We start from the raw sequence: 20,963 nt of genomic DNA, 5'->3' as shown, positions 1-20,963 counted from the left end.
AATGGGTCTTGGAAGACAAGAACATTCCTTGGGATGCTGCCATATTCTAGACCAGAAATGGCCATGTCTGGCCTGGGCAATGGTATGCCAGTGCTTGGTGCAGCCGACGGTGGGCAAGCAAACAGGACAGCAAGACACCATTCCAGGGCCAACAGCTCAGACCATCTGGCCCACGGCGTCCTACAGAGGCTACATGCAAAGGGCCCTTTCTGATACCACCCCAGGATGTTCTATTTTGGTTTATCTAAAACTTGGCAAATTAGTATTTTCCCATAACTACTAAATCCACTAATATATTTGGGATTTTGACACACTGATAGTTTTTCTTCACCTCATTATTTTACATGTGTGGTTTCCACACCAAGAATGCACTCTATTAGCAGGTACTTATTATGTTGTACTACACAGTACTTATCTCTTCAAACAGAACTAAAAGGAAGTCAAAAGCTTCCCTTCATTTCTACCGGGTTTTGGTTCAACCCCTTCTGTCTATTTCTGAACAAACAAAAGGGATTGTATAAACTACAGTGGAAACAAATTATACTGCTTTGTTGAGGAGCTCCCACAAAAGAGCTCACAAGCTTATCTTCCCTTCTCCCCACCCAGATGAAAAATGAAATCCATTCAATCAAAACTCTCCAAGAAACCACATGTGCCATCTGGAAAAAAAATACAAGGGGTAAAAAGCATGTCAGGAATGGAAACCATGAAGCAAAATAATACACATTACCTTGACAATTTAAAAATTATGGCCTTCACCATTACCTTGATCCCAAAACCAGACAAAGACCCCATCAAAAAGGAGAATTACAGACCAATATCCTTGATGAACATGGATGCAAAAATTCTCACCAAAATACTAGCCAACAGGATCCAATACATTAAAAGGATTATTCACCATGACCAAGTGGGATTTATCCCTGGGCTGCAAGGTTGGTTCAACATCCGCAAATCAATCAACGTGATACAATATATTAACAAAAGAAAGAACAAGAATCCTATGATCCTCTCAACAGATGCAGAAAAAGCATTTGACAAAGTACAGCATCCTTTCTTGATCAAAACTCTGAAGAGTATAGGGATAGAGGGTACATACCTCAATATCATAAAAGCCATCTATGAAAAACCTACAGTGAATATCATTCACAATGGGGAAAAGCTGAGAGCTTTCCCCCTAAGGTCAGGAACGTGGCAGGGATGTCCACTCTCACCACTGCTATTCAACATAGTATTAGAAGTCCTAGCCACAGCAATCAGACAACAAAAAGAAATCAAAGGCAACCAAATCAGCAAAGAGGAAGTCAAACTCTCACTCTTTGCAGATGATATGATACTTTATGTGGAAAACCCAAAAGACTCCACCCCAAAACTGCTAGAACTCATACAGGAATTCAGTCAAGTGGCAGGATAGAAAATCAATGCACAGAAATCAGTGGCATTCCTATACACCAACAAGACAGAAGAGAGACAAATTAACGCGTCGATCCCATTTACTATTGCACCCAAAACCATAAGATACCTAGGAATAAATCTAACCAAAGAGGCAAAGAATCTGTACTCAGAAAACTACAAAATACTCATGAAAGAAACTGAGGAAGACACAAAGAAATGGAAAAACGTTCCATGCTCATGGATTGGAAGAACAAATATTGTGAAGATGTCAATGCTACCTAGAGCAATCTACACATTCAATGCAATCCCCATCAAAATACCATCCACTTTTTTCAAAGAATGGAACAAATAATCCTAAAATTTGTTATAGAACCAGAAGAGACCCCGAATAGCCAGAGGAATGTTGAAAAAGAAAAACAAAGCTGGGGGCATCACAATTCCAGACTTCCAGCTCTATTACAAAGCTGTCATCATCAAGACAGTATGGTACGGGCACAAAAACAGACACATAGATCACTGGAACAGAATAGAGAGCCCAGAAATGGACCCTCAACTCTATGGTCAACTAGTCTTTGACAAAGCCAGAAAGAATGTCCAGTGGAAAAAAGACAGTCTCTTCAACAAATGGTGTTGGGAAAATTGGACAGCCACATGCAGAAGAATGAAACTGGACCATTTCCTTACACCACACACAAAAATAGACTCCAAATGGTTGAAAGACCTAAACGTGAGACAGGAGTCCATCAAAATCCTAAAGGAGAACACAGGTAGCAACCTCTACCGACCTCAGCTGCAGCAACTTCTTCCTAGAAACATCGCCAAAGGCAAGGGAAGCAAGGGCAAAAATGAACTATTGGGATTTCATCAAGATAAAAAGCTTTTGCACAGCAAAAGAAACAGTCCACAAAACCAAAAGACAACCGACAGAATGGAAGAAAATATTTGCAAATGACATATCAGATAAAGGGCTAGTATATCCAAAATCTATAAAGAACTTATCAAACTCAACACCCAAAGAACAAATAATCCAATCAAGAAATGGGCAGAAAACATGAAGAGACATTTTTCCAAAGAAGACATCCAAATGGCCAGCAGACACATGAAAAAGTGCTCAACATCGCTCAGCATCAGGGAAATCCAAATCAAAACCTCAATGAGATACCGCCTCACACCAGTCAGAATGGCTACAATTAACAAGTCAGGAAACGACAGATGTTGGCGGGGATGCGGAGAAAGGGGAACCCTCCTACACTGTTGGTGGGAATGCAAGCTGGTGCAACCACTCTGGAAAACAGTATGGAGGTTCCTCCAACAGTTGAAAACAGAGCTACCATACGATCCAGCAATTGCACTACTGGGTATTTACCCCAAAGATACAAATGTAGGGATCCGAAGGGGTACGTGCACCCCGATGTTTATAGCAGCAATGTCCACCATAGCCAAACTGTGGAAAGAGCCAAGATGTCCATCGACAGATGAATGGATAAAGAAGAGGTGGTATATATACACAATGGAATATTATGCAGCCATCAAAAGGAATGAGATCTTGCCATTTGCAACGACGTGGATGGAACTGGAGAGTGTTATGCTGAGTGAAATAAGTCAATCAGAGAAAGACACGTATCATATGACCTCACTGATATGAGGAATTCTTAATCTCAGGAAACAAACTGAGTGTTGCTGAGTGGTGGGGGGTGGGAGGGATGGGGTGGCTGGGTGATAGACATTGGGGAGGGTATGTGCTATGGTGAGCGCTGTGAATTGTGCAGGACTGTTGAATCACAGGTCTGTACTTCTGAAACAAATAATGCAATATAGGTTAAGAAAAAAAAAAAGAAGAAGATAGCAGGAGGGGAAGAACGAAGGGGAGTAAGTCGGAGGGGGAGACGAACCATGAGAGACGATGGACTCTGAGAAACAAACTGAGGGTTCTAGAGGGGAGGGAGGTGGGGGGATGGGTTAGCCTGGTGATGGGTATTGAGGAGGGCACGTTCTGCGTGGAGCACCGGGTGTTATGCACAAACAATGAATCATGGAACACTACATCAAAAGCTAATGATGTAATGTATGGTGATTAACATAACAATAAAAAATTTAAAGAAAAAAAATTATGGCCTTCATTTTTGGCCAGAGTTCATGTTATAGTTCTTTGCGCCTTGCTATATGCAAAACTAAAGGGTAAAAACTCAAATCTGAAGACTGTATGTGCTTCTTAATGGGAATAAGATACAACATGTAGAACTTAGAGCCCAAACCCTGTGTTTTCATCTGTTAGTCCATATTCTAGGAGACTCTTGACTGTTCGGGTCATATTTTACCCACAATCTCCAATTCCAAATGTATTCTTATTTTCCATACCATTTTATAATTTACTTAGATTCAAAACATGTAAAGAAGACATAATAACATACCCACGAGTATGAAAGATGACGAGGAAAATATAATTCACAAGAAGTCTAGGATTGCGGTAAGCAAGAGCATGTGGGGGTGGGGGGACACGGAGGTGGGCATGGCCACACATGTCTCATCCTGCCCCCAACACTGCACATGCCTGCCGCCCTGACTCCCTCACAGAGGACTGTTCTGCTGACACACCAGCCTCAACCACCGCCAATTTCATGTCAGCCCCAGGCTCTCTCTTTTCAATGAAAGCATTTCACCAAATCTGTAACTGTGACACCCCTTACGTAGTTTTGCATGACTTTTCATACATACACTTGTACAAACCACAAGAAATCTCATTGAGTGTCAGGCAACAATTTTGATTTGGGAAATACTGCTCCCACAGCACAGGGGCACTAAAGGCCCCTGCCCCTCCCCCCGCCGAGAGCAGTGGTTCTCTGCATTCACTTCCTAAGCAAACATAATGACTACAGAGGGAAAAGGAAGATGTTGGTTTTCAGAAATGAGTGAAAACACAGAAGTTAAAAATACCCTACTAATAATTTCTACTTATCAGAGGCCTTTTCTCAGCCCACCTGCTGTGCCGGCCTCCCAGAGGTCCTGGTGAAATGCACACTCCTGGGGCTTAGGTCCAGGCAGGACCCTGGAACTGGCCCGGTACTTTCTGGGCTAGCTGCTGGCTCAGTGAGATTTTCTTTCAACGTGTGAGTATTTCCCCTGAGGGCTAAGTGTTATTTGAACCAAATATCCAAATCCACAAGCAGCTGAGTACTGCACAAGACAGGAGGGACTCATGAGTTTCCAGCTGTACGACAAAGAGAGGGATGATCTGCACTAACAGTCTTTAATTCTCACAGCGGGCTCATGTGCCCCTTTCACAAACAGGAAAGAGGAAGTGGAGGGAAGTTGGATGACTTTCCTTGTTGGACAGTGAGTGAACAAACACTGAGTGGGCACCTGCCATACACAGTCCTAGGTGTAGGGAGATGTCCACCCAGGACAGACAGATCCTTCCCCCAAGGAGCTCGTGTTCTAGCAACGAGGAAGGCTAGCCGTAAAAAGGCAAAGAGATACAGGGGGCCATAAGGCCGACTGAGACGGGATGTCTGAACTCAGGCCTGAGGGGTACTGAAAAAGCAGTCACACAAATATCTTGGGGAGACGATTAAAGCAGAAAGACCCAACGCATGGTCCTGGAGACAGGGTGGAAACGAGCTTCCCTGGAGAGACACAAGGAGGAGCAACTACGGCTGAAGCTAAGTCAATGAACGGAGCACGGAGGGTGACTGTTCCGGGGAACTAAGGAGGGGAAAATGATGGGAGCCCACGGACGGTCTGAGGCAGGACCCTAGGGGGAGGACTAGAGGCCAAGGAGACCCTGACGGCCGGCCGGGGCAGCCGAGGCCTCGCAGTGGTTTCCACTGTGCCCGTGAGGACACGCGAGTGGTGACAAGTGGCCAACTCTGGGATCTATTTAGGAGGTGAGACCATGAGAGAGTGAGGAGGAGAGCCAACGACAGGAAAAGCAGCGGCAGGGAGTCCTGATGACACGCCCAGACGAGGAGAGGGGCTTCTGAAGGAGGATGCCAGAAGCAGCAATAGGAAAGGCCGGCACCCCGTCTCTGGGCCCGAGGCACTTGGGGTGTCGGAGCAGAGGCAGGAGGCACTTGAGGGACGGCACGGAGGCAGTGCCCTCAGGGGCTCCCGAGTGGGACGTGCTCTGTTGCGCGGGGCTGGCTCACCCTGGCATTCGGCTCTCGTTCCCTCGGACTACACGCGAATGACCCGCAGGGCACAGGCAGACCGGAGGCACTGCCCACACTTCCAAACTCCCACGCTCAAGAGCCACTAGCTTGGTGCGAGAAGGCTAAGGGGCCACTCGGGAAAAACGAGGCTGAGGTGAAACAGGGAGTTTGCGATAGCAGACCCTAAGTTCCTGCAGCCACGGTGGAAGGGCCACGAGAGCAAGACGGCAGGGGCTGGGGCCTGCTCCGGGACAAAGAGTGTGTATCTCTGTTTCCAACATCAAGGTCCCCTGAGGAGATCACATCAAATGTTTAGAACATTCTCCTGCTACCTTCTTCTTCAGTCCAGGGAAGCACTTGTGGGAGGCGTCCTGACCCCTTTAAGCCTGCCAGACACCAGCCGGGTCTATGAGGGCACTGGACAGACTTTAGAGTTAGCTGTGCATACATCCTCTGACAAGGCTAAAGCTGGGCTCCAGACCTGGCTTTCCCTGAATAACTGGGCGTCTCAGGGCAAACTACTGAGCATCACAAATCAGCGGGGATCTCGTCGGCCTCGTGGCCGGGACCCAACCTGCCTCCCAAACCCAACAAATGAGAGCCAAACGAGCCAGGAGACAGGAAAGCACCCAGAAGACTGTAGAAGTTCGTGTGAGAGGCAGGCAGTTAGTACACAAACATGCAGGGAAAAAGTCAACCCTGAGAGCTACCAAGAAAACACAAATCAAAACAAGAAGGTAGCCTTCTGTACATATTGAATCAATGGCACGGCTGCCATCAGGATAATCAGAACAATGCTTTCAGAGGCAATCTGGCAATATGCTTCAGCAGCAATAAAAATGCTCAAAATGACTGATCCAATAAGCCCTCTCAGGATAAAATCTCCCTCCTGCTAAAAAAGCCAAAGATCTAAAGATGTTCACCATAGCACTGCCTATAGCAGCAAAAACAGACCAGATCAAGAAAGCAAGCAAACAGAAGAAAAGTATTTACTATTAATGCATTCCACAAGATGTGAGCGCCAACACGTGCCACTAGCTATGGGGCACAACGTTCTCTTGGAGGTGCTCACCACGCTTCAAAGAGATGGTGAGGACAGGTGCCCATATCTGGGAACATACTAAAACTTGAAGTGTACACTCTGAGTGGGTGAATCATGCGCTCCATGAATTAAGCTTCAATAAAGTTGTTTTTAAAAAGAGGAAAACAGAGGCACCTGAGTGGCTCAGTTGGTTGGGCAGCTGTCTCTTGGTCTTGGCTCAGGTCATGATCCCAGGGTCCGGGGATCGAGCCCCACGTCAGGCTCTGCACTCAGCGGGGACTCGGATTGAGGATTCTTTCTCTCCCTCTGCTCCTCCCCCCGACTTGCACACACACATGCATGCAAGCGCTCTCTCTCTAAAATAAATCTTTAGGGCGCCTGGGTGGCTCAGTTGGTTGGGCGACTGCCTTCGGCTCAGGTCATGATCCTGGAGTCCCGGGATCGAGTCCTACATCGGGCTCCCTGCTGATCGGGGAGTCTGCTTCTCCCTCTGAACCTCTTCCCTCTCGTGCTCTCTATCTCTCATTCTCTCTCAAATAAATAAATAAAATCTTTAAAAAATAAAAATAAAATAAAATAAAATAAAATAAATCGTTAGGGGCACCTGGGTGGCTCAGTCGTTAAGCGTCTGCCTTTGGCTCAGGTCATGATCCCAGGGTCCTGGGATCGAGCCCCACGTCAGGCTCCCTGCTCAGGGGGAAGCGTGCTTCTCTCTCTGCCTCTCCCCCTGCTTATGTTCCCTCTCTCACTGTGTCTCTCTCTGTCAAATAAATAAATAAAATCTTTTAAAAAAATAAAATAAAGTAAATCTTTAAAAAAGAAGAAAACGTGCATTATTCATACATTCAACAACACGTGGACACCAATCCGTACCACAAGGTGCCAGGGGTGAGAAACAGCCAGTTAGAGACCCTGCCCTCAGCGTGCTTGCAGTCCTGCTGGGGAGTCTGTTGGTGAAATAAGCGATGGGCATATGGTGGGCCAGAAGGGCTCCCATAGGCAAGTTCCATGCACCAGTGGGAACACTGCAAAGGAACGCAAGCTGGCCTTGGAGGACTAAAAACGCTACACGGAGATGTGAAGGGTGAACAAATGTTAGCCAAGGAAGGAAGGCGGGAAAAAGGAAAGGGAGAAGGGACAGGGAAGAGAGTCACCCCGGGAAGGGCGCACCACAGCTATACCCACCACCCCTCGGTCCATCCTCCCGCAGATACGTTTGTTCCCTCTTCTTGGCCATCATGCACAATGCTGCTATGAACACTCACAGGCCAGTTTTTGTGTGACATGTTTTCAAATCTCTTGAGTATACACCTAGGAGTGGAACTGCTGGGTCATATTGTACACTCCTGTTCACCCACTTTACTTCCCCAAAGCCCACACAACACAATCACACCCAACTACCGTACCCAGAATTCCCACAGCAAACACTCTTAATTCCACCAGCACTGGAGAAAGAACTGCTAAGTGAAACAATTTCTCCTGCTCAGCATGGTCTGGCAAAACCGATTTGTTCGTCAAGGTCAAGATCACCTTCTTCATGGAACATCACCCCAAACATTCTTCCACCTCTGAAAAGAATTGCCAACTGCCCCATGATGCTCCCGCAGCCATTTGTTTATACCGACTTCTCTCTCCCCCTAACCCAGGCTCTTCCTCATGCCTGTTCTCTAGAGATAATCACCTAAGATGTTCTCAACACTGAATGCCTGCTATGAGGCCAGGCACCATGAGAGGCTCTTTACTGAACATTGAGCTGAAGGCTAACAGCCCCAGGAGATGCTCTTGTCCTCAGGGTACACGTAAGAAAACTAGGACTGATGGAAGTTAAATTATTTGTCCAGGGTCCCAAAAGTTGTAAAGACAATGGTATCCAAATCCAGGTCTCTGGCAGCTCAGAATCTGATATGCAAGGCCGACAAATGGCACAAGGGACTAGAAAGGAACAGGGCAGAAAGAGGGAGAGACAAGGAAGGAGCAACTACACAGCACTGAACAGAATGGGCACTTAGCTCTCAGCATTTCCAGGCCCCCCCCCGACATCTCTCATCTCCCCTGTTCTTCACAATGACTCTTACAGTAGGAAATGTATTTTCTTTCCCATCACATAAAACAGACAAGGAAACCAGCCTTTGGCAATCTGCTTCGAAAACAGCCCGCTCGTGTGCTCATGAAGGAGGATGTGCTTGGAGGCCTGAGCCCCAGCCCCTCAGCTACACCTCCCATGAAGACTCCCAGGGGCCGGGGGTGGTGGGAAACAGGGCTGCAGGGCTGGGGGTACCTAGCACTAAAAGGTCAGGAAGGCCACTCACCGCTTGAGGTCAGACTAGAGTGGCACAGGGAGGCGCCCACGCTGAGCAGAGGGAAAAGGCCTGAGAAAGCAAACGGGCTCGAAGGAAAGAGGAACCTGTAAGCAGGGCAGCGTACGGGACACAGTGAACAAGAGAGGATGGGGCAGGCGGGGATCAGGGCACCTGGGACGCTGAAAACCATGGGTGAGCAAAGGCAAACCCCTCCATAAAGGACTAGCCGGGAAATATTTTAGGCTTTGTGAACCAAGGGGCAAATCAAGGATATTATGTAGGTACTTATATATAGCAAGTGCGAAAACACACTTATTGGTGAAATTCAAAAATATATAATTGAGTACAATTTTTATAACAGATTTAAAAATGAGAAGAAAAGTTTTTTTGGAGGGTGATGATATTTCACTTAATTGGGGTTCAAAGTTCAAATCCTTATCATCGAATTGATTGCAAATGTTCACCTATAAAAGCCATGCTTAGCTGGAGACCACACACAGCAAAAAAGGTGGCAAGCTGCAGCGAGCTAACCCGCTAACCCGGGTGGTAAACCACAAGGAGGAATCGAGGTTTTATTCAAGGCAAAATGAGGCCACGGAGGCTGGAAGCCGGGAGGGTGTGTGGTCTGACACAGCCTCTGAGAGCTCGCGCAGGCGGCTCAGTAAGGAGCGAACTGAAGAGGGAGAGAAGAGCCAAGGCAGGAAGATCACGGGGCAGTAAGCACCATGGCCATGGCCTTCCAGCTGCCAGCTGCAGGGAGGGTGGAGGGGGGCAGGGTCACAGACCTCCTGGGAGGCGTGCCTGAACAGGCAGGTGGGGAAAGGCGAGAAACAGCTCCAGGGAAAAGGCGACTTCACTCCTACTGAGTGTGAGGTCTGGGGGAGAGCAGGCTGCACACGTGGATTTGAGGGCCAGTGGCACGGGAACAGTGCTCCGAGGCGGGGCATGGACACATCATGGCACATTAAAGAAGGTGACACGAGGGTCCACACATTGTAGAGTTCCGTTCACCTGAGACACCTATAGGACAAGCAGATTTAGAAAGACAGAAAGCAGATCACGCTTGCCGAGGGCTGGGGCGGGGAACAGAGTCTGACAGGTCCGAGGCCCCTGCAGGACGTATCACGGTGTGCAGACGGCTGCGTGACCCCACGAATTCCCCAGGGTACCTGCAGCAGGTGAACTATACGGTATGGGAGTTCTTTCTCAATATATTTTCTTTAAAAAAAAAATACAGTCTAATAAAATACCCAGTTTCCCGGAGGCAAAGGCATGACACCCGCTGTGGGGGGGACGGGCCGCACCACGGCTGCTCTGAGCTCTGCGATGCTCAAACATCCAAGGGCTGCCGGAGACCTAGGTCTGGGGCTCAGAGACGAAGCCGGGAAAACAGGGCTACACACTTCAGGTAAGTCACTATTTCATTTATTCTCACACCCCCCTCGCAAGACGATGCGCCTTGGAATCCCCTTCTGGGATGGAGACACTGAGGCTAGCTGTGAGCTTGGACCCCAAGGTGCATGTCTCCACACTTTCTAACACTTCCACACGCCGCTGCAGGGGTAGAGACCAGCGGCGTGCAGTGTGGCCTGACCGCGGGTTCTAACCGCACATCCAGTGCATGTTGCAGATGACAAGGCCTGGGATTCTGTGCTCCTCCAGCTGGACCACGACCTGAGGGGCTGATCGAAACCCACACCTTCAGTGGCAAGGCGGCAAGGGTCCCGTTCCCAACCACTTAAGCGTGCCGGCTGCAGGACGTCAGGCAGCACGGAGAGGGCGCATACTCGCGTGCCAGCCATGCTGACCGCCAGTGCTTGCCCAGGAGACGGTGCCTGGCAGCACTGCCCGTTCCTCCCCTCGCCCTCGTCCCTCTTTCCCACCTGCCACCCACAGCCCTCCACACCCCCGTCAGACAAGAGGAGCAGTACTACTGTTAATTATCAAATAGGACACGAATCAGGAGACCTGCACATTTGCTAGCCCTCTGGGCTCACTCTGCTGCTTCCCCGACAAGAGATTCCATTTCTCCTGGGTCCTCCTAAGGTACCTCGGGCAAAAGAACCAGCAACCTCTGACCGAGGAGCTGGAGTCCGGGCCCCCTGGGAGGGAAATAACATAAATGTCTCAGGACATTTATTAAGCACCTCTTTGCATCTGACACACTGTTATGCACTTATCTCTACTCTATGGAGTCCTGACACTGGAGCTTTGACAGGTCTTCTACCCAGAGTCCTCCAGCAAAATGCTGAACATGGTAAAACACAAAAATCCTTTAGACCCCGGCCGGGACAAGCCCAAGCAACTATGTGAAGTTTAAATTTCCCTAAGAAAGCATCTGGCCCTAGAGCAAGAACACGGCACCCCTGCTACCATAACACGGTAAAACAAGTCTGAGGGAGGAAGCTCCTAACGCAAGTTCCTTCACTGGTTGTCCCACAGTCTCAGCGGCACCCCTGTCCTCACCCCCGGTGTGTTCACTGTGGCACCAACAGGAGTGATTTAAAGCAGGTCATTCTTCTGCACCTCACTCCTGGTAGCACACCTACTCTATGGCTAATCTTAGTCCTCTCGTCTGGAATCCTCCACTTGGAGCCGTAAGATTCCATCTCGGGCTAATTTTCCCCTTGCCCCTCTTTAAGTAATCTGAAGTGAAAGCAGCAAGCCCTTTCCTTCCACAGGCGTGGGTGTCAGCAACTACACACGCAAACTACACGCACAGGCTAGAACAGCCAAGGGTCAGATCCGGTGCTAAACTGGCCCTGGCCTCGGGCTGTAGTTTCCCACACGCTGTTGCAGGAGATCAAGAGCCAGAGGGGTTTTTGTTTTATTTTTTTTTTAAGATTTTATTTATTTGACACAGAGAGAGAGCACACACAAGCAGGGGGAGAGGGAGAAGCAGGCTTCCCACTGAGCAGGGAGCCCGATGTTGGACTTGATCCCAGGACCCTGGGACCTGAGCTGAAGGCAGACGCTTAACGAACGAGCTCCCCAAGCGCCCCAGAGGGGTTTTTAAAGCAACCAACTAGAAGAAACATCAGTTGGGCGGCACAGCAGAGGGCAGACTTAAGAGACAGAAGCCCCCACTCACTCAGCAGCATTTCGGGGCCTAGCAGGTGCCAGGTGCTGGTCTAGATTTAGGTGACACTTCCTGTGCTTGGGGGGCCTGGGGGGGGGACAGGCCAGCAGTGCTGGGAGCCAGGGTCGTAGTGGGGACCCACACAGTAGGCTCCACGAAGCGGGTATCACAGTGAGGGACAAATTCCTGGACAAGGTGACAGAAACAGGCGCAGCCCGAGGGCAGGCAGGGCAGCACATGCAAAGGTGGCAGAGCAGAAATGCTGCAGCATCTGTTGAACGGCACAGCCAGGGCACCATGAGTCAGAAGCAGGAAGAGACGGGCTGGACAGTGTGGACGTGCAACACCCTGAGCCTTCACAGAGTCGGGGGTCCCGTTCCTTTTCAAGGGAATCGTGTGCAGCACACAGGACGAGGTCACAGGTTTGCAGCCACGACCCCGGAGCCCACTGGTCCACGGCCATGCTGCCATGGAAGCTGCACCTGCACACCCAGGGACCCCGTATCGATGGGGGGATTCAGGATACAGGAAGGGACCCCGTATCGATGATTATAAACAGTAACACAGTCACACTTCCCACGTCCACAAATTCTCAAGTGAGAACTTCCATCTTGAAAAAAATGACAAGAGTCCCGGGGAACTGATGCCTTTTGTGGTAACAACTGTCCTCATAACTTATGAGTTCACGTCTATCTGCACACGAGCGGGTACACGTGGGGGAGGGCAGGGCAAGAAGCACCCAGATCACGGCGTCTCCACCTGCAAACCCCCAGACAGGCTGACACACAACAAGAAGGCTAGGAAGCCCTTCCCTCAAGGCTGGGACCCGTGATTCCTCTCTCGGCTGTTCTTCTAGGTCCACATTGCATTTCAATGCAGCGGTATTTAGAAATGTTAATTAGCAACTCTATAAATGATACCATGAGCTCTCCAAAGGAAAGGTCATCCAATAAATTAAAATATCTATCATTAGAGGCGCCTGGGTGGCTGAGCTGGTTAAGTGACCGATTCTTGATCTCAGCTCAGCTCTTAAGCAGGGTCGTGAGTTCAAGCCCTGAACTTAAATAAATTAAATTAAAAAATTAAAAATAAAATATCTATCATTAAAATGAAAACAAACTACCTCAAAAGTGTGCCCTCCCAGTTGTACAAATCAGAAAATGGAGGCCCAGGAAGAACACCATCATTGATCTGAGGTTACAGCCATCAGAGGGAAGAACTCTTTAGACCTTCTGACCTTTGACCTTTTCTCCCAAGACTCCAATTAACCAAATACCACTACACACAGACCTCTAAGGAGACGGCTCTTTGTTCAACAGTCTGATGTCCCAGCTCCTCTCTTTTTAAATTCAAGTGTCTTTAGATCACCATCTGACATGACCTCCAAAAACCAGCAAGCTCCCTCCCTCCAGAGCTTCAGAAGGGAAGACAGGCATTGACCAACTAAAGACGTAGGGATTCTTCTATTGCGGTCATGAGCAGCGCATGAAGGAAGAGAACAGAGCAGGAGAACCTGGTCGTGCTGGGACTTGTCAAAGGCTGCCAAGAGGGAAACCAGACCTAGAGGAGTCACGTGGTGACCAGGAACAGGGGGTGGGGGAAAGGAGACAGTACGTCCTGCCACAGGACGGAGGATGCGTATTTAAGAGAAAAAGTCCAAGATGAAGCAGATGAAGGTGTGAGCAGCTCAGGGCAAAGATGTGGGGCCCAGTCTCCTGGACTCACACATGTGAGACCACACACAGTTAAACGTGAGCTGTGTGGGGAAAGTGGCACCAAAGGAAAGAGCAGAACCATGACAAAAGGGGAGAGGGACATGTGCCATGGATCAGGAGGCACCAGAACTCGAAGCCCAGTGGGCAGAGTCCACTCAGACCGGACACTGTGCCCGGCATGCTGCGTCATCACAGCTGTTGGGTGGTAGGGTTGAGGAGAGCTAGTCACCCATCAAACAGCAAAAATTCAATTCATCAAAGAACAGACAGACCCATACCCATGTCCCCACTGGACACCAGAGCCGGCCAGTTCTGGGAACTCCGCCTTCATCTGCCCCTCGAGCTTCAGAGAAACCCAAGGTTCAAACCATTCATCTAGCCAGCTGCCATGCTGGTCTTGCCACTCAGCGGCCAAACTCTGCAGGCAGCATGAAGGCGGTCACGATTCCGATGGGCACCAAAGGCCACGGAAACCAAGGGGGCACAGAGAAGCAGTGGTCCCACCATCCACAGGGGCCTCTGTCTGAGCACTGATGTGCCCACACCCCCTGGATCACTCCGTGCCCAGAGGGATACAAACAAGCCCCGGAAGGAATAAGTGCTGCAAGGTCACTAGCAGCCAGAAGCTACAGGAGCTCCTCACCCAGAGATGGCTGTGGAAGCCACCTGGGGAAAACAGCCGACCCCGAATCCCAGCAAGTGGCACTGGGGACAGAGGTTCCCGAGGGAAGAGAACAGCGCGTGACGGGCATTCGCGGTACGCATGACCCGAAGTGCACGCAGCCTGCCCACATGAAGCTCAAGGACACACAGGATGTAGAGGACGAGCCCACTCAAGAGTAATCTCGCCCAATCCTGCAACGTGCCCCCGAACTTCATCAGGAACCAGGGTCCCCCCCAGGCTCTGCCTAAAACACGATGGAGAATAGCTTCCTCTCCCGTTTCAGGAAAGCCCAGGAGTCCGACGGGCCGTTTCCCTGGCTTTGTGAAGGCAATCACACGCCGACTTCAGTCCTTTGGTTTTGAAGCTGACCGTTACTGAGTTTTGGTGTTATTGGAATTCCTGTATTTAAGCCTCACCGCCACGCAAGGAGAGACGTGGCACCCTTCCAGCCTGCAGCCCGGGACACTGCCACAGGGAACAGTCGGGGACCGGCCACAGGCAGGAGGAGAGCAGCACGCACTGACCCCGCAGTCAAGAGGGCGAGGAGGCGCAGCGGCCAGCGCCGGGCGCGGGCAGAAGGAGCGCGGGGGCCGAGCCGAGGCAGGTCCCTGCTGGGACAGCTGGAGTGAGGGGCAGCTATGGAGCAGACGGGGACGCACCACCAGGCACAGACGGACGGATCCCCCAGGCGACGGGAGCACTGCCCTCGCCGCAGACTGTTCTCGGCTGGAGAGAGCCGCCTTGTCCCAAACCATGCCCCCGTCCTGGGAGCAGTGCACACGCAGCAGCTGGGGTGCGAGTATTAGGCCAAGGCCCCCACCACACAGCAAGGTATCTCTCTGAAGGGCCATGTCAGCTTCAGAGACCCCTGGGGCAGCCGCCGCAGCCTCTCCAAAAACTGCCTCACCGCGCGACCAGTCACCGAGCCTGTCTTGGCGACAGTGCAGGCCAGTCGTCCGGGGCCTCTGCTGACACTGCACTGAGGCCCAGCGTTCCTCTGCCCGGTCTGGCCTCCTTCTCATCCCTTCAGTTGCCACTGATCCCAGGAGCACTTCCCAATAAATGCCCTGCATTCACCTCCAGGGTAGAGAGTGCGTCTCACGGAACCCAGCGGGCAGCACGCATGGCCTGGTTGGGTGGCCCAGGCGCAAAGGGAGGTGTGATGGGGAAGCCGCAGAGTTCCACTGTGCCTGGGCTCACTTTCTAGTGCCTGTGGGACGTGAAAAGGGAGACGTCCTGCAAGCAGCAAAATAAACGTGTCTGGGGCCCAGGGTGGAATCTGGGCTGGAAACAAACAGTTCATGACTGAAACCCAAAAAGCAGAGGCCACCCAGTGACAGTAAGAGCAGATGGCGGACAGGAGAGCCCAGGAGAGAGTCGCCTGACGTGCAGGCAGAGATACCACACGCTGCCATCGGTGCAAACACAGGCAAGCTGCATCTCTGATGGGAAAAGTAAGAAGCTGTTCTTGTGGGGAGTGTACCTGGGGGGCACACTGGGGTCCTCAGGGTTCTGGTTATATTTCCCATCTGGCTGCCACTTACAGAAGCGGTCACTTAGTGAAAACTAACTGAATGAATGGTGCACCGCTCTATACAAATGTTATACTTGCACGTTTCTACTGTATACAATGTAGGCAAAGGGAAGGGGAGCCCAGCAGGAGGCCGAGAGACAGAAGCAGCGGAGGGGCAAGAGGGGCCCCGGGAGGAGAGGGAAGAAGGCATGGTGGACAGCGGCGTCAGGCCCCCCGGGGGGACAGCAAGGGCAGCATAGGGAGCTAAGGACACGGTGGAGCACGGCGTCTCCTAACCGGTGGAGGACTGGGAAGCGTCACCCACCTGAAGCTAAGCTCGCGTCTATCCGGGCCAGCATGAAGGGTGCTCTCGTTCACTCAATTCACTCACCTTGATCTGACAAAAAGTCCAGCATGGTCTGCAACAGGAAGGACAAGTGCCTGACAGAAAGAGCAGGATTCCCCATTCTTCGGGACGCGTAGACCAATTCGTGAAGTAAGCGCATCTGGACGGCAGCCCAGCCTCGGTGCGTGCCTGTGATGGAAGTCACAAAGTGTCCTCAAAGGGCTCCACGAGGGCGTGTTGGCAACAGAACCAAAGACGCGAGCCTTCCTTGGAAATAACGTTTAACGGTATGTGTAAAACTTGTGATTTAAAGACAAATGCCTCAATGATCAAACCCAAAGGGCAAGAAAAAACACTTCCTGTGTTTAACTTTCTCCAGAAAGAAATCGTAAGTGATAGGTTTTTTTCATACCATGAAAAGATATGTTTTATGGAATACTTCTTCTCTTCTGCAAAGACACAATTTAAAAATAACAACTGAGATCATTATCGTAAGGTTATAACAAAAGACTATGTTTCCAATGGCATGTATTTGAGTTACAGATATACAATTTAAAAAAAAATACTGATATGTGATGGGCCTTCGTAAGCAACAACCAAGGACACTAGAAAAATGAGCTTTTTTAATTTAACGTATAAGAAAAACTCATAAAAGCAGATAGCTAAATTAGAAAAAAGGTTAACAACTGAATTTTGCAGCTGCTCCCTCCAAACAAATTAGCGTGGTTGAAATTTAAGGTCGGGGGTCGGTTGCACAGCCAGTGAAAAGTACCTCTTTAAGACCACACAATCTAGGGACACCTGGGGGGCTCAGTCAGTGAAGCAACTGCCTTCAGCTTGGGTCGTGATCCCCGGGTCCTGGGATCAAGCCCCGCTGAGCAGGGAGCCTGCCTCTCCCTTTGCCTATTCCCTACTTGTGCTCCCTCTCAAATAAAAAAATAAAATCTTTAAAACATAAAGACAACAGACTCTTAGAGTTATTATTCCATCTCCCTTCTGGCAATAATTACTTTTAAATATTCTCTACCTTGAAATCCTTCATGAAGGAGACCCCCATAAGAGGATTCTAACACAAACAGGTTACGGCACAGTATTGTGTCTGGGGCCCTGGGGGCTGGGCAGAAAGATGAAGACTCCAACCATGGCCTCCTCCTGCCCCATCCCTACGGAACTCCTCTCCCACTGCCCTGCGCCACACGCTGGCCAGCTCTTTTGTGTACCTCTGCTGCATCGTGCACAAAATCTGACCCACAGGCCTTATCCAGCAGGTACAGTGAGGCACGTGCAAGCTCGTGTATTTATTCCTTCCACAATCTTCAATTTCCCTCGGAGCCAGGATTGTGTCTTATGCACCCAAGTATCCTTAACACCTAGCGGGATGCCTGGCACACAATTGCATCTTCACAGGCATGTGCGTCGAGTTGAAAGCCTGGTGAAACACAGTGCCCCTATTTTTCAGACATCCAACTGAGTATGTAGGGTAAAATGACATGATTTCTGGGGTTTGCCCCAAGATAATTCAACAAAGAACAAATAAAAGGAAAAAAGGTAAAAATAAAGCCCATGTGGCAAAGTCTTGATAATCGCTTACTCTGGGTGATGATGGACTCATTGTACTTTTCTCTTTAATTCGTATGTATTTAAATTACTTCATAATAACTTTTTACATTTAAATTCTTGGAAGTGACCAAACCTACACACACACCCCAAAATTACCTTGTGCCCTAAAGCCTGTCTTACAAAAACCTTTTGGAACGTAAAGCTGCGGCACTCATCACACGACAGAGAAGGACAGAAAGACAAGTCCCTGCAGTATTTTCATCATCTAAACAAGCTAAGACCAAATGCCAAAATGAAGTAAGAGATTTTTAAAAGGATTAAGAAGCTGGAATCAACTTCATGACGAACCAAGCCATGAATTCTAAATAACCCAATTTAATCTCAACACTACAGTATCAAGAAGGTTTTCTCACCTTAAAATTGGGCAAATATCACCATGTTGATTTTTTTTTAAAACACATGATGATACAGTTCCTTCCACAGGCAACTGTAAGAATAAATATAAATTTTCTTAACACTAGTGTACAAGTCACAATTTCTATGTGATTCAAATCGCTCCTCCAATAAAACCGGATTCTTTTTATTCATAAGCCAGATTCGCAACATATGACCAAGTGATAACATTTTCAACACTCTTGCATTCAAGAAATTCCTGATTTGGGAGTTTATGACAACTATTGCCTTAAAGCAAATCCACCTGCCCTGCCAGTCTCTCTCTCGTACGAGCTCCTAGGGAAGACCGAATCCCTCACTCGGGAAAAGACTCATCTCCATACACAGCATATTCCTAAATCTTCATATACAGCAACACAAGTAGATTCAAGTGATAACCAGCAGCCCATTAAGGGGGCAAATACACACAGTCCGTATTTGTGTACCTGCCCTGACCTTCTGTGACCAGCTAGTGAAAATGTTTATTTTGAGAAACAGAAATACATTTTGGGTCCTGAGAATACAATTTACTTCTATTCACAGGTGCAGGGTTTTTGAGTACATTTCTATTTAATTCTCTGAGAAATGTTTGAAGTGGTCCAGAGCAACAGTGGAGATGGAGTTTAAAGTGATTTTTATTTCCTATTAAAAATACAGCCAGCCAACATTTATCACTTGTACTTCATTTGATCTCACTTCCTAACCTTCTCTCCACCTCTTCCACAAAACGATGGCAAATGTCTCCTCCCAAAACAGAAGGCTAAGTAAAAAGTACCAAATCACTCAGAGATGTGCTTGCTTTATTTTGCAAAAGAAACACTTTGTTCATCTGCTTTAAAAATTAAGACCAAGAAATTCTATTTGACAAGTGGCAACCCAGGCTGCGGCTGCTCTTTAGGGTTTGGTCCTACGTGCCACGTAGCTCCTGGGATGCCTGCCATGTGCCACCCAGGGGCCACAGGGAGAGTCAGGGGCTCTGCTCTCGTAGACACACAGGCTGGCATGGGATACGTTAAATCATTACCCCAGTTGATTTTTCTTTAAGGAGGCTCCACACCCAGTGCAGAGCCCGACGTGGGGCTCCATCTCATGACCCCGAGATCATGACCTGAGCCAAGATCAAGAGTGAGCCACCCAGGTGCGCCAACCCCAACTGATTTTTAAATGCACTTGCAAATTATAGGGGTGCCATAAGGAAGAAAAACAGGGGTGTAAAAATAAGGGGTGAAAGAGTAAAATGAAAGAGTAAAAATAAGGGGCGCCTGGGTGGCTCAGCATCAGGTTCCGCACTAGGCCTGGGACCTGCTGGGGCTTCTCTCTCTCCCGCTCCCTCTGCCCCTTCCCCTGCTCACGGACACACTCTCGCTCACTCTCTATCTCCCTCTAAAATAAATAAATAAACTCTTTAAAAAAAGAAAGAGGAAAAATCAAGGGAGTCTGCATAGGCTGGGGGCCACAGGGGACGTCTCTGCAGCAGTGACAGCCAGCCAAGACCCAAAGGACGGCTGGCAGCTCCACAGTGAGGAGCAAGGAAGAGCATCCCAGAAGAAGGCCTCCGACTCTGGACTCTCAGATGTTATGCATCCCAGGACACATCAGACAACTCCTGGGGTGACCTGCACAAAACCCGGCAGCCTGCTTTCCCTCTGGAGCCAGCCTGGAGTTACGTTCACAGGATACCATAAAAAGGTACCTGGAGAGCCAGTGGGACCTTGCCTCCAGTCTCCCTGAAGCACAGTAAATGGGGATTCCATTCCCTGCGCAACTGGGAACTTTTCAAATACACTTTATCCTCTCTCTACAGAGCAACCGTGTGATTGCTCTAAAAACTCTGCCCACTTCCCAAACACTAACCTCCTTCTATGAAACCTCTTGGGAAGGTGGCCTAAGTGAGCTCGTACCCACCTCCACAGCTCCAACAGCTCCTCCACAAGCAACACTGAGCCTTTTGACTGTAAATCCCACAGGTGTCCATGGCTTGTCCAGTTATTTCTGCCCTTAACCCCAATCACGACTAGCAGGGGCAGGAAAGGGACCAGCCAAAAGGATGCCAGCCCCCAGGCAAAGCACCACTACTTTTTGTTGTAACTGTATTGTAAGTACCCAAGGGCAGGATGATGCTTCATCATCTCTGAACCCCACCGTCTAACTGGGAGAGGAAGTGCTTGAACAATGCACAGGTAATTGGATTCCAGCAACATCTCAGTTCCAGCAATGAGACTTTCAGTACCTTTGCTAAAGTCTTTGGGGTCCAGCGACAGACTGTAGCCAGGAAGCGTCTCCAGGAGGAGCTTGTAGCAGGCCTTCCACCCTGGCTCCGAGATGCTCGGGGCCACACACTGCATGGCCGCCACGCGCTTGAAGAACGCAGACTTTCGATGGAAGCCAATCAGTTCGTAGAGCTCAGACAGGATGCTATACCGCTGGATTTTCTCTTCTTCAGAAAGCTGAAGCACAGACAGGAGTAAAAAAACTTTTGAGAAAGGAAACACATTAAAAAAAAAAAAAAAAACTTTTTCATAAAACAGAGACATGATGAAACCCTGAGGAAGGCCAGGCCTGTACCATGCACTGTGATGCATAAAGCCTTCATGAGGCCCACCTCTTCAAGTTCGCCCTGTCCCTTGGCTAGGAAGGCCTGTCTTCTCTGGAACAAACACATTTGCTACATAGCACATGACGTCTACTTTTAGCTCCTTTATAAAAGAGAAAGAATAGTTCCCCCTAGACACTAGGATTTGGGCAGGGACTTTCATCGAATACAAAACTGCT

At 49.2% G+C, this 20,963-nt stretch overlaps 1 protein-coding gene across 4 annotated transcripts in view; it reads right to left on the bottom strand.

Moving 5' to 3' along the window:
• Positions 1 to 20,963, bottom strand: part of TRAPPC9 (trafficking protein particle complex subunit 9) — a 541,110-nt gene that overhangs the window by 457,608 nt on the left and 62,539 nt on the right. For all 4 annotated transcript variants that reach the window (XM_088022741.1, XM_088022742.1, XM_088022743.1 and 1 more), the window contains 2 exons: positions 20,422 to 20,638; positions 16,245 to 16,388 (listed from right to left, as the gene is read on the bottom strand). In XM_088022741.1, the coding sequence (XP_087878867.1) occupies positions 16,245 to 16,388; positions 20,422 to 20,638 (361 nt within the window). The remainder of the gene's footprint in view (positions 1 to 16,244; positions 16,389 to 20,421; positions 20,639 to 20,963) is intronic.

This window comes from Eumetopias jubatus, unplaced genomic scaffold (genome assembly GCF_037043125.1).
Source record: "Eumetopias jubatus isolate StellerSeaLion01/CBP00866 unplaced genomic scaffold, mEumJub1_p1.0 scaffold_4, whole genome shotgun sequence".
Taxonomy (NCBI): Eukaryota; Metazoa; Chordata; class Mammalia; order Carnivora; family Otariidae; genus Eumetopias; species Eumetopias jubatus.
The sequence above is the reverse complement of the archived record's forward strand: the minus strand, read 5'-3'. Positions and strand labels throughout refer to the sequence as shown.